The sequence below is a fragment of the Oryzias melastigma genome, linkage group LG16 (assembly GCF_002922805.2).
Source record: "Oryzias melastigma strain HK-1 linkage group LG16, ASM292280v2, whole genome shotgun sequence".
NCBI classification, from domain to species: Eukaryota; Metazoa; Chordata; class Actinopteri; order Beloniformes; family Adrianichthyidae; genus Oryzias; species Oryzias melastigma.
The window spans coordinates 26,942,850-26,961,886 of NC_050527.1; the positions used below are offsets into that span (position 1 = coordinate 26,942,850).

The window sequence follows — 19,037 nt, forward strand, 5'->3', positions numbered from 1 at the left end:
CTGATGAAGCAACGTGGAGGAAAAGGTTCAAGGAAGAAGACTTTTGAGTTGCTATGACTCAAGATTCGAGAACTTTCACAGATCTTTCACTGGTAATGTTACAGTAGAATTTAAAAAATGTGAAAAAGCAAAAATACACGTTTTATGATCAGAATATAAACATAAATATACATTAGACAAACATGCAGAGACCCTCCCTCATCTAAAAGGCTTCAGAGGACGTTGAGGTTATGACTTGTGAAAAATATTATCTTATATTTTTGTTTCTTTCTGCAGATTTCAAATTATTTAATACAACTTAATTAGACTATATGAATCTGTAGCTGGTTAGTTTTTCATTTTGCATTGGGTTGAATTCTCAGACTTGGGATGGATACCAAAACTAGGAATCGTTTTTTGTCCCATTTCCCATATGTTCCCATTCCATTACTGAAATGGAGTCCTGCTCTGATACTCTTCTAAAAAAATGTTATTGTTATTAATGACCCGATGTTACCTTGCGCTCATTTCTAACTTGTATAATTTTGACAAAATATATTTTTACGGAGAATAAAATATTGAAAGTTATTTAAGGTTTAAGTTAAGTTAAGTTGAGAGTTTGACATCCTTGATTCAGGGACTGGATAAAAGCCAAACAGTGACCTTCCCTATCCTGTATATCAGGAGTGTCAAACTCAGTCCCAAATGGGGCCAAAATCCAAAACACACCTTAGATCACGGACTGAACAGGAAAACATTTTTTTAACACTCTAAAACTACATTTTTTAAACTTTAAAACTGTAACTTTTTTACTAAATTATGAACTAGATATGTAGCATTACCTGCGATAATACTAGTGTGAATGCTGTGAGCTGAATTTGGCTGCTGAAGGTGCTGTTAGCTGAAAATGCTGAAGCTGATAGTCAGCTAATATATTTGCTAATTCCAAGTTAACGTAAAAAAACTAAAACTAAAACTTAGGTTAGCCAAAACAGCTAGCATGTAGCTGAAATATTAGCTAACCTCCAAATAGCCTAAAAAATCTTAAATGCCAAGATAATCCAAAAAGCTAGCAGAATGCTAATTTTTAAAACTTTAAAACTGTAACTTTTTAACTTAATTATGAATAATAAAAAGGCAGAAATATTATTATAGAATAAATAAACTTAAACATTTTCAATATTTTACTCTCCATAAGAATATATTTTGTTAAAATTATACAAGTTAGAAGTGAGCACTAGATAACATCGGGTCATTATTAATAATAAAATAAAATGATCTGGAGGGCCGGATAGAAGTACATGGAGGGCCGGATCCGGCCCCCAGGCCTTGACTTTCACTTCTATCCTGACTTTGTTAGGAATCATTCAGAACCCTGCTGCCAGAGTTTGGACCAGAACCAGAAGAACTGATCACATCACTCGTGTTCTCATTTAATCTGAAAGTTTGATAAATCACTTATTAATGTGAAACCAAAAACCCTGTCGGGTCTTTTTGTGGGTCTCAAACCCAGCAGAGCTCTGCTGAAACCATCAGAACTGAGTCAGAACCAAACCGGGTCAAGCTGTTTACCTTTCCTGATCATCTCACATGTTCTCCAACTGTTCTGATGATAGCAGTCGAGCTTAAAACGTGTCTCAGTGTTTCTTCTGGTGTCATTTGAATGTTTTCTGTTACTAAAGTTTTATCTGTGTAAAACTCTACCTCTGAGTATAAAATATGTTATCTAAGAAAAGTATTTTTCTTCAAAGAAACTGTCAGGTTCTACTCCTCCTCTGGAAAAATGTCAAGAATTTAGAGGCGGACATAGTTTGTGTTCTTTGCCCGCGGGTTATGGGATTCAGTCTGAACTCTGGGATGAGTTCCTCGGCAGGGGGGCCGGCCTTTTATTTTAGAAGAAAAGTGAGAAGTTCAGGAGTTCTTTGAAAAGAAGCAGAACAAGTTACGGCGGTTATCTTGTTTAGTTTCTCGCTACCGGATAAGAAACGTGAGATAGCAGATTGGACGTTTCCCACAGAACCTGCATGTGGATGAAAGAGTGCCGTACACAGAACTCATCAGGACGGTTCTGAGCACTCATGAGGATCATGAGGAGGAGGACTTTTTTACTCAAAAATATCAAAGATCAACTCATTTTAATGTGTGAAAGTGAACATTTTGTCTTTGGTGCCGTGTTAACCATCACTGATGCTTTAGTGATTGGATCTTTATCGGTCTGAGCGTCATGCAGGAGGGCGTTGTTGTCACACATCAGTTTCCTTGTGGAAATGTGGCAGCAGAAGGCCTCACAGCCTCACAGCTGCTCCATGAGGACCTCACCTTCAGGATGGTGATGTTCCAGGTGAAGCTCTCCTCCGCCTTGTGCAGCTTTCGGCCCTTCAAGCCCTCCTTCACGGCCAGGTCGTGCAGGTTCTCGTGGAACTCCATGGCTGTGGGAGAGGAGCAGCATGGTCAGAGCTGAGCAGAGGAGCAGCTGCTCGGGCGTCAGAGTCTGCTCATTCCTTCTTTTGTTCTTTTGAGAGAACAAAATAGCTTTTCTGTTGCCATACATCCGCACTCATTCTGCATCGGTGCTGACGAGATGTGGAGGGACAAGACGACACAGAAAAGAGGCAAATTGTTGACCAACAAAATTGTAGCTGACAGCGTGAAGACAAACGTGGAAAAGCAACAAGGAGCGGAGCTGAAGGAAGCAGCGAGGCCGGATGAGGGAGCGGCGAGGTGCGGTGTGGGCAGGCAGACGTGACGCTCCTTCACTCTGCATTAGCATCACGGCGGGAACAGAGGGAGGTTTGTCTGCTGAGGAGCTTCCCCATCATCCTCGCCTCTGTTTCACCGATTCTGAGCGAGGACGTGTTCACGGTTGAGAGCTGAGCACAGATCACAGAGCGGAAACCCTCACAGCGCTCATCCACAGCAGGTCTGGGCTGTTGCCATGGAAACCGCTGCACAAGCGAGCGCGCCGGAGGGGAAGACCCTTTCAGGTGACACGGCAGTATTGACAGCTGAGGACAAACGGCTGCCCCGGTCTGTGATCTCGGCATCAGGATTCCCACGCGGCGTTCGTCTCCACCTCCTGATGCAACCGCAGCGGCGCCGCGTTCCTGCGGCGGCCGTGCACACGATGCATGACTGCCGAGGAAGGTGCGCCGCTTCCTCTTTCCCTCTCACACTCATTTAACTCGCACTGCAGGTTGCCTAGCAACACTGCATGGAGTCTGGCAGGCCAGAAAGGGGGAAGTTCTCCGTCTGAGCGAAGCGGCTTCCGAAGAAACGCTGCCAGATAACATCTGAGAATCTGAAACGGCTGCAGAGTACAGGGGTCAGATCAGGCCTGAACTCCCAGTGCAGTTTCCTCATACTGTACAGTGAGACCGGCGTGGAAAGAAACGGCGATTGACTGATAATCTGCATCTATTGTTCTCCCGCTGAGTCATTCTGGAGAGAAAAGTCGTTGTTTTGTTCTGTCAGCTCCGTTCTTCCGCTTCATTCAACCATCGGAACACGAGGAAGCGGGAAGATGACTATTTACAATCAGCAGTGCTTTAGTTTACACCTAAAAATGATCAGATATTTAAATCCAGTTTTCCGTGTTTTATAGTTTTCTTATGTTTGTTATGTTACAAACGTGACACAAGTCTAGAGGGAAAATACCAACATCAAACCAGAAAGAATTAAAGGAACGCAGTTTATTAAATGAATAAAAGTCCTGCAAAGGAAGAACGAAATTAAATAATTACGGTGTTGGTTTAAAAAGAGAAACCAAAGGGAATTAGAACCTCAGCCAAACATAAGATAAGTCTGGGAGTCAGCTGACTCAGCCATGTCGACCGTCGGAGTCCGCTAAAGAAAACAAATAAAGCCTGCAAACTAAGACTACCAAGACCCCAAACTAAAATAACAAAACCCAGCTGTGTAAGACTGCTGAGGACAAAAAACAAACCGTGAACCTCAGACCCAGCTCCCTCTCTAACTGAGCGAGCCCTCCTCTGACTAAAATACCTGCCAGGTAAGCAGAATGACAGGGCGCGTGGAAAGTGTGCAGCAGAGCATCAGGATGGAACTCCTCCAGCCATAAAAACTGAGGCAGGAGGAGGCTGCAGAACATGTTGGTGCTGGATTTCCCAGTTTTCTGGGTTAAAACTGCAAACTTTTCAGCTGCTTTGTTAGTAGAAGTACCATTATTTATCCAGGTATTATTTGTCCAGGTGTTTAAGATCAAGCTCTTATTTACAAACTTAACCTGGACGACTGACCTGATGACCTAGTGTGATAGGAGCTGTCAAGTGGAGAAGAGGCAACAGATAAGGCCTTATGCCCCACTGCCCCTACAGGTGTAAGCTGGTAAAATAAAGACGGTCAAACCTGTGCAGGTGACCTGCGGAAAATATAGACCGCTCGGTGAACCCGTAAATCCTCATGCACATTTTCTCCCATGTTCATGGTGTGGCGGACAGGTCATAGTGAACACTTGTACAACACGTTAGGGGAAGTAAGAGTGCAGAAGGTCAGACGTAGGCGTCTCGTATGAGTTGATCATTTTTTAAAACCCCTAAATCCTGCGAATTGAACTATTAGCGCAGTACATGTGATACCTGAGCACACCTCAAATGTAGCCTGAATAAGCTGCTTTTTCATTGCTCAAATTAGTGCTGCCACGATTAGTCGACTAATCGACTATTAAAATAGTCGACAACTAATTTAATAGTCAATTAGTCGTTACTTTATATTAGATGGAGTCAGAGTGTTGTAAAGTTCTGGCATTCTACTAGCTTTCTGGACTATTTTGCCTTTTTTATTTATTTATTTTTAGCCTATTTTGGAGTTTAGCTAATATTTCAGCTACATGCTAACTATTTTGGCTAACCTAAGTTTTTTTTTTTTTAAGTTGCCATTCAGCTAATATTTTATCTGGCTATCAGCCTCAGCGTTTTCAGCTATTAGCTTCAGTGATTTCAGCTATCAGTGCTAGCATCTTCAGCGGCCAAATTCAGCTTAAAGTAGTATTGTTGCAGGTAATGCTATATATCTAGTTTTTCATGGTTAAGATGTGTGCTTTACATCCAGTTTGCGCATGAACTGATTAGTCGACTATTAGAATAATAGTTTGTGGCAGCACTAGCACAAATTGGATTTCCAATAATAAATTTGCCCAATGGAAACTTGTCAATTTTGAAAGAACTTTCATATATATTCTGTGCTAGGAGGAGGTGGTCTTTCCACAGCTCCTTAATTTCTACTTTGTGGAAAGTAAATATGCAGTTTTTATTTTTTTTTATGATTAGTTGATGTCAACTATAGAAAATATACTATTCTAATTTGGTATTTTGATGTGGTTTTTTTTGTCTTTTGTCATTTTAAATATCAATAAATTTATGGTTAACTAATGGTGCTGATCAGACAGGTTAGGTGTTTTTTTTTATATTAAAAGCCTCAACATAGCAAGTAACCGAGTTAAATTTGAAATATTGTGCCACCTGCTCCTCTGTAAAATCACCAATCATGATTTCTCCAGATCTCGTCATCTGTAGCCACTCCCCCGTAGCTTGCCGCTCCACGGCCTGAAGAAGACGCCGACATCTCCTTTGATTGATTCTGATGAGCACTAGTGCTGTGGCAGAGATGTAAATATATGTGCTGTAAATCAAAGTATCGGTATTTTTGAAGTCAGTGAGCGGCAATACTTGCTCCTTCCTAATGACTAGAGTGTGACAGCATCACCTTTATGCATAAGTGTGTAACTTCCATTATCCTCATGAATACTTCACAGTACACCTATCATACCTAAGATATTTTCCTTGACGTGGTCGTATGAGTCTCGAGGACACTCCAAAGCACACCTGTGTTCCTGTAGAGACACAACCGCTCCTCTCCAAGAACCTCCACCAGACAACCAAAAAACCTGCTGCACCCATTCGTGCAAACCCCGTATGACCATACGGAACGTCTGCATACAAACCGTCGGCAAATGAGACACGGCAACTGATGAAACATGAAAATATAAGCCCACCTCTCATGCTGCAGTTCCTCGGATGACCACTGGGGGCTGGCTTTAAAGGGAAGCAATTTCATACTGACTCTTATGTAAAAATAAAGAAATTAGGTCTGATTTTAAAACTGTTTTCATGTTTACTTCTTTGACTTTTTAGGCTGGATTGTTGCTAAATCACTTTAATTGCATTAATGCAGTAAAAAAAATCATTTTAAAGCTTAATTTAAAAGATATTTTTAATTTTAGCAAAATAGCAACTTGTTTAACATTTGCTTGTATATAATGTGAGATTCTCCACATTTTCCTTTGCTTTCTCAGTTTTACAGACACTGATGACGACTTCAGGATTATTTTTAGTAAACCATTTGTGGTTCAAACTTTGTGAACATGTTCGTGATCCCAAAAACATTTGAGTGAGATGCTGTGAGTCCTGAGGGAATAAAAAACTCCAGATGAGGCTTTGAGATATTTTTGGGACCTCCCCGGTGAAGACGGTTTGAATTTGTAGCTAGCAGTTGAAGTCTGTGAGATAAACCCTCAGGCTGTGACTGAACTGTAGATTTTTTAATTTTTATTTTGCTGAGGAGGACTTCTTGGAGTCAGAAAGAACCTGGAAGCGTCGTGAAGGAAACTGGTCCGGCTTTGAGATGCTTCAGAAAGGAGTCCGGCTGCGTTCTGCTTCTTCTCAGCTGTGACTCGTGTAAATAAGAGAGGACAGGAGGGTCGCAATGAGCTGCTGTCACTGAAGTGGCGTCTTTCTTTTCTGTGTTTAAACTACCAGACTTAATCTCTCGATCAGGAATGTCTTCATTAAAGCTAAATAATAAGTGAAGTTTGATCGTAGTTTGTTTTTCTGCAGGACGCTTGACTCACTGTTTCCTGTGAATTAGGTCAAATTCGAGTTTGTCCTTCACAGAGAGATCGTTGTTTTTGACTTTTGGCTGTATTTTCTGTTGTTGCCGGGAAGTGATTGGACGAGAATGATTTTTTATTTTTCTGGGATGATTATGGGGTCTATTAGGGCTCTAACGAGTATCTGAATACTCAGATACTTCCAATCTGTTTTTAGAAAACAAGTACAAATATTTAATCGCTAATTCATGGTCTTTAAAAAAGTTAAGGTTTTAAAGTTTTAAAAATTGGTATTTACCAGCTTTTTTTGGACTATTTTGGCATTTACTAAGATTTTTGAGGCTATTTTGAAGTTTAGCTGATATTTCAGTTACATGCTAGCTTTTTTGGCTAACCTAAGTTTAAGTTCATAATTATGTTAAAAAGTTATGTTTTTGAAGTTTTAAAAATGTAGCTTTAGAGTTGAATAAATGTTTATCCTGTTCGGCTCGCGACCTGAAGTGTGTTTTGGATTTTGGCCCCCTGTGCGATTGAGTTTGACACCCCTGATCTAAAGTTTTGGAGTTTTTTTTCCACTGAAGTTGAAAAAAGACAGTTTTCTGTTTGAAAATCTGCTGTCAGTTCAGATGAAAGGACTGTGAGTGTTTTCTAGTTGTTCTATTTCTGTGGAGGTGTTGCTGTGTCTTCATTTATGATCTTCTGGTCATGGATCTACTGGGACTGTATCAGCAGAACTTTGAGGATGGAAAACCTTTCAGGATTTTTTGTAAAATGATCCAAAACAACAGAAATGGTTGTTTATTTCCTGCTGAAATTAACCAGGAAGTTAACAGAAAACTTTTGTTGAAAGTGATAAATATAATTTCTTTCTATCTATATCACGAGTCAAAGTCAAGGGGGCCGGATCCGGCCCTCCAGGTAATTCTATCCGGCCCTCCAGATCATTTTATAATATTATTAATGTCCTGATGTTATCTTGTATAATTGTGGCACCACGTGTTTTATCTTTTGGGATATTTATAAGTTACATTTTTTTTTAAAGTGACATAACAGCAAAGAAATTTGAAGGATTTTTCTCTTAACATTTACTTTATTTCTAACTTGTATAACTGTGACAAAATATATTATTATGGAATAATGAAAGTTATTTAAGGTTTAAGTTGATTTATTCTGGAATCATATTCCTGCCTGTTTTTATTCATACTTATGTTAAAAAGTTACGTTTTTATAGTTTAAAAGTTTTAAGAAGAAGTTTTTTATGTGTTTAATAAATGTTTGTCCTCACGACATTATTCACACCTCTGATTTAAATCTGTGTTGTTGGTTCTGATCTTCTGTAGCAAATTATAAGGATGGTGAATAAATGTAAATTATTTTAATTTGTATTAATCCAGAAGAAAGACAAACATTAGAAACCATTGATATATAATATATGAAATAGTAGGAATTGTGGTTTGATTTGAGTCGTTGATCGTGGTTCAGTCTCTGGGTAAACTGAGGTGATTCCTCGTCCTGAATGTTTGCTCTTTATTTGGTGTTCCTGCCGTCTGCTGCACCTCTGTGAGCTAAGTGGTCTAAATCGGCACTTGGCCTTTAACATCTTCTGTGGTGATTGTGTTAGTCTGCTGCAGGTCGCGCCTCACAGACGTCCTGCATGCTAAGTAGTGGTGTCGGTGGGGGAGGCTCTGAGCTTCAGAAGTGTTGCCGTCTAGTTTTCTGCTCTTTATTTATGGGGCTGAAGGTGCTATAAACTTTTTTATGACTTTACAAATCCACTTCCTTCAAAAAAATACCTGCTGACCCACTTTCTGCAGAACTGCTGTGTTTACACACTGAAGCACTTTGGAGTTCATGCACTCGCACACAGTATATCAGTTTAAGAGGAAATAACTGTTTGGGTTCATGACATTTCCACTAATATCTCCACGAAAAGCTTTCACGAAAAGCTCAGTTTTTCACTCGTATTTCATTTTAAATGAGCTTTAGTTTCCAAAAAGAGAAAGCACCTCTTTGACACCTGCTGCATCAGACACTTTTAGCTTTTCCCGCTGCTCAAAACACACTTTAAACAAGGCTGTTACCGAGTAGCAAAAAAACAATTCCAGAATTCCCAGCAGACCCATTCCCAGCAGGTTTAAGGGGGAGTTTTCCCAGGAGAAACCTAAAACAGGAGCGTGAGCCGTGTTTCTACACAAACGGATCATCCTGGAACAGCAGCACAAAGACTGTGATTGGCAGCACTTTAAAAGGACGGGATCATCCTCTGAGAAATGTCAGGCCACCAGTCATTACATATTTCAGAGTTCATCTGTCTGGAAAACAATCAAGAGCGGTTGCAGTAATGATGGTCCATTTTCAATTCATCTGCTTTGCTACTTGGAGCTCACCACTGGAAAGTTCCTCCATGAATCACATTTAGGACTGAATTAAGATGTTTTGGTTCAAGCAATAGAGTCCAAACAATCCCAACATCTCCAGCTGATGTTTCTGCTCTTAAACTTCAGCCTCGTAGGAAACAAATTGAGGGTCAAGAAGTCAGTCTGTGCAGCTGCCCTAAAAAAACACTGTTCACGACTTTTCTGTTAAATCCCTCTAATGCAAATGTCTTCTGTGATCTGGATTTGTGGCTTTGAGGTAGGGATGGGCCAATATCCTTTATTACAACCGATACTAATAACTCATATTTTCCCTGCAACTGTGACAGATAGCTGATATTTGCAGATAACAATATTTAAATATCTAGTGCAGGGGTGTCAAACTCAACCGCACAAGGAGCCAAAATCCAAGACTCAACTGAGGTCGAACAGGATAAACATTTATTGAACTCTAAATGTACATTTTTAAAACCATAACTTTAACATACATACAAACTAGATATATAGCATTACCTGCAATACAACCAGTTTAAATGCTGTAAGCTGAATTTGGCCGCTGAAGATGTTAGTGCTGACAGCTAAAAACCCTGAAGCTGATAGCCAGCTAAAATATTAGCTAAATGCCCCCCCCCCCAAAAAAAACTTATGTTAGCCTAAACAGCTAGCATGTAGCTGAAAAAAAACAAAACTTCAAAATATCCTAAAAAACTGAAAAAGACCTAAATTAGCCAAAATATTTCAGCATGTAGCTGAAATATTAGCTAAACTCCAAAACAGCCAAAAAATCTTATTAAATGCCAAAATAGTCCAAAAAGCTATCAGAATGACAATTTTTAAAACCGTAACATTTTAAAATAATTATGAATAATAAAAGGCAGGAATATTATTCCAGAATAAATCAACTTAAACCTTAAACAACTTTCAATATTTTATTCTCCATAAAAATATATTTGGTCAAAATTAAACAAATTATAAATAAGCGCAAGATAACATCGGGTCATTAATAGCAATAAAATAAAATGATCTGGAGGGCCGGATAGAATTACCTGGAGGGCCGGATCCGGCCCCCGGGCCTTGACTTGGACATATGTGGTTTAGAATAACACAAAGTTTAGAGATTTCCTTTTTTTTTTATTAGAAATACGGTAACCTTCACATCACCAAGAACAGTCCAAACATGCATCCCAAATAGAAACTATCAAAACAAAAGTATAAACTTAACTTCCATATTTAATTACTGTTGTTTGCAAACACAAGCAGTAGGCCTTCAGGGTCACTTATAAATACTTTCAGGATCTTCAGCTGTTGTCACTATCATTTTTAAATTCAGCTTGCAGCATTCACACTAGCATTATCACATGTAATGGTATATATCTAGTTTTTAGTTAGTTTAAAGATATTGATGGTGACTGATGTGTGCTTTACATCCAGTTTGTGCATGACCTGATTAGTCTAATCAGAAAAAATAATCAGTGTTTAGTCGACTACTAAAATGATGGTTTGTGAGAGCTCTAATCAGGATGATGGTTTCTGGAAACAAAATCTCGAGTGATGCCAACACCTGATATCTCACCTGCTCTTTGAGTTTGCTGAATCCTCTCGTAGACGCCGTCTGAGCTCTCCAGCAGCGCCTTGCTCGTCTGAATCACCTAGAACCAGAAAAAGATCAGTGTTACAGTGTGCAAACATGCTTTTCTCTGGCGTGGTGTCATCCCATCACGAGTGCCGAATCACAGTTTAGCAAACTAAAATTAAAGGAAGCCAAAAGGACATCATCGACAGGATCTGCGGTGACTGAGGTCTGTTTTAGGAGGAAAAACATAAATAGAAATCTCTCCATCTGGCCTTAAAAAAACAACCACTAACAATCAAGGTCGTCTGAAGACAACAGAAACGCGTCTGTCACTTCATTAGCATGAAATCTGCCACACTGCAGCTGGGAAAGCTGCTAAGTTTAGCTCCTCAGCTCCAACTGAGGGCACAAACTCTGCTGACCTGCAGATAATTCAAGCTCTCACGATGAGCCATTTACATATTAAACAGCCGCCGCCCACAAATACACGCCGGGTTGCCTGGGAAGGACAGCAGGATGTTGTTTCAGGAGGTTAATGATCCGTATGTGGACTGGTCCTGATGCTGGTAAATAAACATGAAGTTAGCGGATGCTCCAACAAACCATCTGCTGGGTTTCTCTGCTCGTCTTAGCGCGGGCGTAATTACTCCAGCAGTTTGTTAAGCTTCAGTTTTCATATTTACGGTTGAGTTTTAAGAAAGTAAATTAACCCTTTAACACCGTCGCTTTAGCTCCAGTGTTTACATTCTTTCCACAATCGTAACTCTTAACGGAATTTTAAGGGATTCCGAAGAGGAGAAAAGCAGCCGTGCGCAGAACTGATATGCAAAGCTGCTTTTGTTTGCATCAGAATCAGCTGATTCATATTGATCAGGTAAACGGTCGTAGAGTTGAGGAGCGGCGGTTCGATTCCCACCTTGCTCGCCCATGTGTGGAAGTGTTCCAGACACTGAGCCCCACATTATCTCTGGTGGAAGGTTGGCGCCAGTGTTCGACAGTGTCTAGATGTGTGTGTGAATCGTTGGCTGTATAAGTAGGAACTGGACGCGTCGGACGGTTTAGGCCTCCGCGTCATGCGTTAATTTCTCATAATGCAGACTTCGTCGGGTATTATCCCTTACATATTTTATTCTCCATAAAAATATATTTTGTCAAAATTATACAAGTTAGAAATGAGCTCAAGATAACATCGGGTCATTAATAACAATAAAATAAAATGATCTGGAGGGCCGGATAGAATTACCCAGAGGGCCGGATCCGGCCCCCGGGCCTTGACTTTAACACACGTGTGTTAACATGTCAACTTCATTGTCATTCAGAAGATTCAAAAATTAATTAATCAAACTCATGAATGGCTTCTATCTTAAAGGTATCTGTTCTCTTTCAAGAAAAAAAAAAACGATCATATTTTTTTAATCAGCTCTTTATTTTCTTGCAGTCTACCAGGACCAGATTCTTGTCACATTATTTTATTATTCTTCCTCTCTATTGTGTTGATGTTGCCCCCACCACATACTCAAAAACCCACCAAAATTGCCATACGCCAACTACCCCGATGGATTTAGGGTGTAATAAACAACCCCAACCAATAAAAACGATGGGGAAAAATAGTCTAAAAGGAACGGGGCCAAAATCTCTAACAGCCATCAGAAAAAAACGTTCAAAACCAAAACACGTGTCGGGAATATCCAAAAGAAGTTTTTAAATTACTATGGGACCTACGGACCTTTTATTTTATAAGTTATGACAAGTAACAAAAAAGGAAAAGTTGTGATGTTTTCTTAGGATATTTTTTTAAATAATGAAGCAAACATTTTTTCATGTTTGTGCAAGAGCAACTCCAAAACTTCTGTACTTGCAGACTAGGCAGTACATTTTACACAAAAATGACCAACATTAGATTCACGTGGAAAAGTTGGAATTACTGATCAACATGGAGCGACTTAAGATTCACAATATTCATCAAAATATTTGAAGATCGTTCTAATTAGAATTTATACTGTTGACTATAAATTATTTAATTTGTGTACGACGATACACTTTCTTTGACTTATTACGTTTCAGAACACCTGAAAAACACATTTGAATTGGTATTGGTGATGGATTCCAGAGATGTTGTGTTGGCAGTAAGGACGGCGTGGTTATTGTTGTGATTACCATCCTGACGAGTGAAGGAGTTACTGTCTTGAAGGAGAAGATTGTTTTAAGATGTTTTTATACTTTCTGCCAGCTCAGATTTTGCATCACGTCTCAGACGGTGAACAGAAAATGTTCTTCTGAACTTCAGTAGATTTGAAATGGTTCAATCTACATTTTTAAGCAAAAATCTTTAATAAATGTTGATATTTTTATTCTAGTACTCATCAGCTCTACATGTATTTTTTCAGAAGGTCAAACAGAAACATATGGAGGTTTGAACGTTCTCTTGCGACAGACATTTAATCTCTTCAACAGACTTGGCTCTGACTTAATCTGTGGTGAACAAAAAAAGGAATCAGACCACCAGCTGGCATCTCATCAAGTTCCTCCACCCTTTTTTTTGGTCTCGGCACATTAATGGGCAGCGGCTGAGACCCAGATTCTATTTTTGTCAGTGAGAAGGAGAACGCCTGTCTGCTCTGCGGTGGATTTTAACACAACCCTCCACTTTCTGAATTTCTCCTGTCACTTTCTGCTCCTCTTCATCTTCTTATCATCTCTATCTAAAAAGCAGTTCACGCCTCTAAAACTTAAGTTCTTCGTATTTTTTTAAACACCGTTTGGCCTCTCTTTCTGCTGTGCTCCTTTTATCAAAGCCAATTAGCAGCTCCTCCACTGCTGAGTGTAAACAGACCAGAGAGGTCATCCGTCTCTTAGCCCTTAAAATCTTCATCTGTGGTTCATGAACATTCATTGTCATTCGTCCACCTGGAGGTTACTATTTTTGACAAAATCAACGATGCTTAACTGTGTAGATCCAGCCCAGAAGAATGCTTCCTGTTTTCAACCAAGTTCAAGTCAGAGACTCCAGATGTTAAATCTGATTCAACAACAAGTTTTACTTGAAACCACGTTGAATCATAGACGCACTAATTTCTCATTGGACTTGATTGGTTCCTAGACTGTTGACTAGAATGGTATGAGATGGACTCCGCTTTGCCATGACGACTGTGAGAGCACATTTAAATAATTCGGCTGTATTTTGACAGTCAGTCAGTTTACCTGAATCCTGTTCATGCTTCATCGGCTGTTTGTGGTGGACTAAACAGAGATCTACCGTTTGATATCAAACCATTTCAAATGCAGATATTGCATTAAGTAGGCAAAGAATTTGAAGAATTTCTTAAAAATTAAAAAAAAAAAATCTGTAAACTGTAACCCTTGTGCTATCCTAGGCATGTTTACATTAAAAGTTTTTTTCAGGGATTTTTTTATCTGCGTTGGTGTCCATAGCAGACGTGAAATCCTGTCCACATTTGTCATGGGAGGGATCACACATCAATGTGAGGGTGGGGTCATCTGGACCCCATAAGAGAGCACGAGGGTCAAACTCAGAATTAGCTCAAAGCCTCAGTAGATGCAAAATTAGCCAAAAATGTGAGCATTTTGTTCAAATGTTAGCTTACCTTCAAAAAAATCCCAAAAATCCTTAGTAGGCGTCAAATTACCCAAAAAAGCAAGTACATTGCTAAAGTATTAGCTTAACTTAGAATTAGCCCAAAAAACTTAATTAGATGCTAAATTATCCAAAAACGTTAGCATGTTACTAAAATATTAGCTTAGATTGTGTCCACCCCCCCACTCACTATAGTGTGTTCGGCATTTTCTAGTGCCGTTCAAATCTACTAATTCCAAAATCGAGTGCACTAGAAACTTCCCAGAAGTCTTTGCGAAAAACTAGCGTGCATCGATGCTCACTAGATTGGCAAAATAGACCACAATGCATTGCGGTCGAACAATTTCGAACAAAAAAACGAGTTTAAATGTACAAATCTTCCAGATTTTCACCATCAGAACAGAGTGGAGTCATAAATAAGCGTCGTGAAATGTTTGGAATTTTTCGATTTTTTTTTAACTTTTTGAAATCGGTGACGTCAAATCCGGTGTTTAGAAAAACGAAAAAAAGTAATGAGCATTGTGTCCAAATTACCTTTAAAATCCAGGGCTCTAGATAGTCCCGCACTATATCGTTTTTTAGTAGTTAGGGTGGAGTTCGGACACAACCTTAAACTCCAAATTAGCCTTAAAAACCTCAGTACCATTGATGTCCTTAACATGCTGATTGTTTTTGATACTAATATTGCATAAGTTTTAAAGAACGCAAAAATATGAGGAATTGTATGAAGAAGAAAAAAATCGCAAGATTGCATAAAAAGGTAAAAAATTGCACAATATTTCAAAATGTGCGTGAAATTTAACAATACCGAAAGTACAAGCATGAATTAAGAATTTCCTGAACCACCTGAATGTTTTTAACTGCGTAACTCACATAAATTGCTGGGAAAAAAAATTCCCATTCATTTCAATGCGGATTATAAAAAAAATCACATGAATTGCATTCAAGCGTAAAAAACGTTAAATTTACGAATACCTAAAATACAAGCGATAATGTCCTTAACCAACTGAACGTTTTCATACTAAGATTGCAGAAATAGCTGAAAGTCTGATTGAGTTTTTACGTGGCAAATAACATACGATTCTTTCACAGCATTCACACAATAAAATAAAATCATACAAAACTACACAAAAGAAAAGATGAGAATCGAACTACGATTGAAGGACCACTGTACAACTAAAAAGAAACACCAACTACGTTATTTCATCTTTTACTTTTTTAACATACACCTGAAACCTGCAGTGTCAACATTAACTCGTACCTGCTAACCAACAACCAGGAACAGAGTTAACAGCTGATAACCGGAGTAAAAATCTAACTTTGCATACACTTGGATGTAGGCACTAGATTCTAAGTTTGTGCCATATTTGGTATTGACATAAACTACATTTCAGGCATCTTAAATTACTTTAATGAAAGGAAGTGACACTAAAGTACTAAAGTAACAAATACTTGTGGTTACATTTGCTTCAAGAATTCCCTAGACTCAAATTAAAGCTGTACTTTAGATACAGGGTGTGCAGCCATCAAAAACCTTCTTTTTATTACACTGTATGCCTTCTATAAAAGTATTACACCCAGGGAGAAAAACTGCAGCCAGAAGTGACATTTAGCAAAGCACAACAAAAAAGACATTTCAGAAAAAGAATCAACACTTTTTATGACATTACATTTACTCTTGAATGCAAAGGTGTTGTACTCTATTTGTATTTAATAACCCTGTTCTGGATCTTCCAGCCTCATTCCTAAAAGCTGCTCATGATGAGTCATAGAAAGTGCTGACGGTATCCGTCCTGCTCTGGAAGAGCATCAGTTGAATGTTGCATAACCTGTGAGCATTGATTCCATGACTGTAACCGAGTTCCAGCTTCATTACCTAACCATCTGTGCGTGTCCCCGCTTAAAGTCAGGGTATTGATCTGACTGGACTCGGAGTTCAGGTCGCTCCCAGGAATATTATTTAATGGCTGGAAAAATCACAACATGTTTGATGACTCCGATTGGCGCTGGGCGAGATAGAAGTTATCGTGCCATAACAATAAATATCATATATAAACCAATTAACTAAATTTGTCAAATTTAACACTCTTTGGCTCATTAGAGAAATGTTTAATCATCAGCAAGTTGTTTAGATTTCAATATTAATTTTATATTATACTTTAAATATAACAGGGGCACTGAAGGACCAACTGTTCTTTTCCCCAAATAACTAAGAAAAGGCATAAATATCACAAACTAAACTGAAAATTAAAGCAAAAGCTTTCATGTTTCAAAAGAGAACATAAATAAAACTGCTTGATCAGTTCCATTGAAAAACAAACCATTCATTTTTAAGCATTAAGTCTTTTTTCTTAAGAAAATAAAATTGTATAAAGGACAGATTTACTAAAGATTTCCTAATTCTGCCTCCAGGTGATCACACATTAAATCATAACAAAAAACAGCCTGAAAACAGTTCAATGTTTTGGATTATTATCATTATATATCATTGACATTAAAGCTGCAGCGTTCTCATAAGGGAAGCAACATCTTAGGTTGCAGTTTTCGGTGTAACACTGGCTCTGTAATGCTACAAAGACTGCTAAAACAGTGGATTGAAATCTGTTTTTATTTAGAAAACACTGTTTTTATGAATGTTCAATGAATTAATCTTGTTTTATTTATCCGCCATGTCTTAAATTCTGGTCCATGACAATACTGTCCAACTATAAACCAGTCCGTGATTACATTTAGGTGACACACGGTACATTATGTTAGCATAGCATCATTAGCACGATAGCATTAGCATCTAACAACAGCGTTGGCTCCAAATCACTTTTTATTAATTTGTCTTTTACTGCTGTGAAAAGTCACCGCGTATTCCGCTGTTTCATCTGAAAAATCTAAATGCTACACAGTTGAAGCTACCGCATGGGGTCGGGGTATCTCACGTCGTGCGTGCTTCTTTATCTCGCATTCAGATGGTAGAGAAGGAAAGGACAAAAGAAATTCACTTAAAAAGTGTTTATGCAAATGTTTATCCATCATGTAGCGACTAACCCTCAAACTTTTACTCGCCAAAGAGGAGAAAACACAACTGGCTAATAAAAAATAAAATAAAAGTCTATCCGGATAGACTAATTCTTCAATCGCGAAAAGGTTCAATCGCGATATATATCGTTATGGTTTTAACGTGCAATCAATTTAGAAACTGCTCCCACTTGTTTTCTCCAGCGACTCACCATTTCGTAGGTGGTAACCACTTTTTTAAGGACCTCTGACAGCAGGCTCTGGGGCTCCAGGTTTGGATACTGGTCTGCGAGGTTGAACACCAGAAGGGGGGTATTGTCCGGTCCGGTTAGTCGAGGGGAAAGAGCCAGGATGCACTGCTTGAGGTTCGCCACGGCTGAAAGGCCGCACAGCTCTTTAAAGGACACGATGGCGTTCTGCGTAGAAGAGAATGAAATACACTGTAAAGAAAACATGACATCAAAATCCGAGACCCAAATGAAAGAAACTTTCCAGACACTTTGATTCATCAGCACATTGCATAGATATAAAACACCCAAAAGCTCATCTCGCGCTCTCTCACAAAGGAAGTGGTTAAGTAATCATCTATGAGAACTTTTATTTTGGCACTTCGTAAGAGATCACTTCTCTTGAACCAACGTCAAATGGAGAGGAAACAAACATCCTAAGCTTCCTGTGAAAGGCCAAAATTAAACCCTGCATAAACATCTGAGGAGCCAAGATGTGTCAGAGTCTCAAGGCCAGTGGCTTGGGTCATAATAACGGCATTATAAACAGAGAAACAAAAATAAGATGTAATACAATGCCTGAAGAAACGCAACATGAGACCAACCACAGAATGCCTTCCCACACAACACTGTCTTTCACACATAGCTTTAAAGATTTCAGACATGAATGTCGGCATCAGTTAGTGGGAGATAAATAGAAAAATAGGTTAACTATAGCCAAAAAACACTTTGCATAAATTAAACATTTAGTGAGTTAAATGGAAATTGGCTTATTAGAGCTTTAAAAGAGTGACAGTATTGACTATCATGTTATTGCAGTTCCTTTTTCTAACAACTTTAATAGTGTTGTTTGGGGTGTAACGAGTCATGTCCAGATCATGAAGCAAAAGTTTATTTTTCATAAAAAAAGAGTCAAAACTCTAAATAGTTAAAGTCCTCCATGGAGTTTCATTTCTTCCTTCTTAGATTCTCTTCTATTTCTTTTCTGCTTCATCCCTTTCTGTAAAATGATCAAATTCACCCAAATAGGTTAAAGGAAACTATAAAATCCCTCTCATGTCTTTTCTACTGTCTTGCTGTTGTGGTAAACTGTGGAATAAGGAATATCAACATTTGAATTATGGTATTAATAAGAAGTTCATGTTCATGTTTTTTTTGGAACCATTTTAAAATGGTATAGGTTGAATCAATAACTTCCGATCGATCCGGTTGGATTGCAGGAATAGAAATCAATTCTTTGATTAAGTTGATTAATTGTTACACCCTTAGTGCGTCTTTTTCCAGTGGCTGAAAGATAAAAACAGATTTTAATTTTTTACCGTGTTTTTATTTTGCAAATTCAAGTTTCTAAGGAGAGATGGAGGATGCGAACTCTTGCATAAAATGGAGCAGTTTACCTTGATAGGATGTTGCATAGAAAGCAACAGGAGGCATT

General features: G+C 38.7%; 2 protein-coding genes across 3 annotated transcripts in view; one reads left to right on the plus strand and one right to left on the minus strand.

Annotated features, from left to right (window-relative positions):
• LOC112136714 (raftlin) overlaps positions 1 to 19,037 on the plus strand; it is a 288,034-nt gene that overhangs the window by 57,565 nt on the left and 211,432 nt on the right. The gene's annotated exons all lie outside the window — the stretch shown is intronic.
• Positions 1 to 19,037, minus strand: part of LOC112136713 (inactive phospholipase C-like protein 2) — a 52,410-nt gene that overhangs the window by 3,823 nt on the left and 29,550 nt on the right. The window contains exons 3-5 of the mRNA XM_024258594.2: positions 17,588 to 17,791; positions 10,772 to 10,847; positions 2,299 to 2,408 (exon numbers count right to left, since the gene is read on the minus strand). Of these exons, the coding sequence (XP_024114362.1) occupies positions 2,299 to 2,408; positions 10,772 to 10,847; positions 17,588 to 17,791 (390 nt within the window). The remainder of the gene's footprint in view (positions 1 to 2,298; positions 2,409 to 10,771; positions 10,848 to 17,587; positions 17,792 to 19,037) is intronic.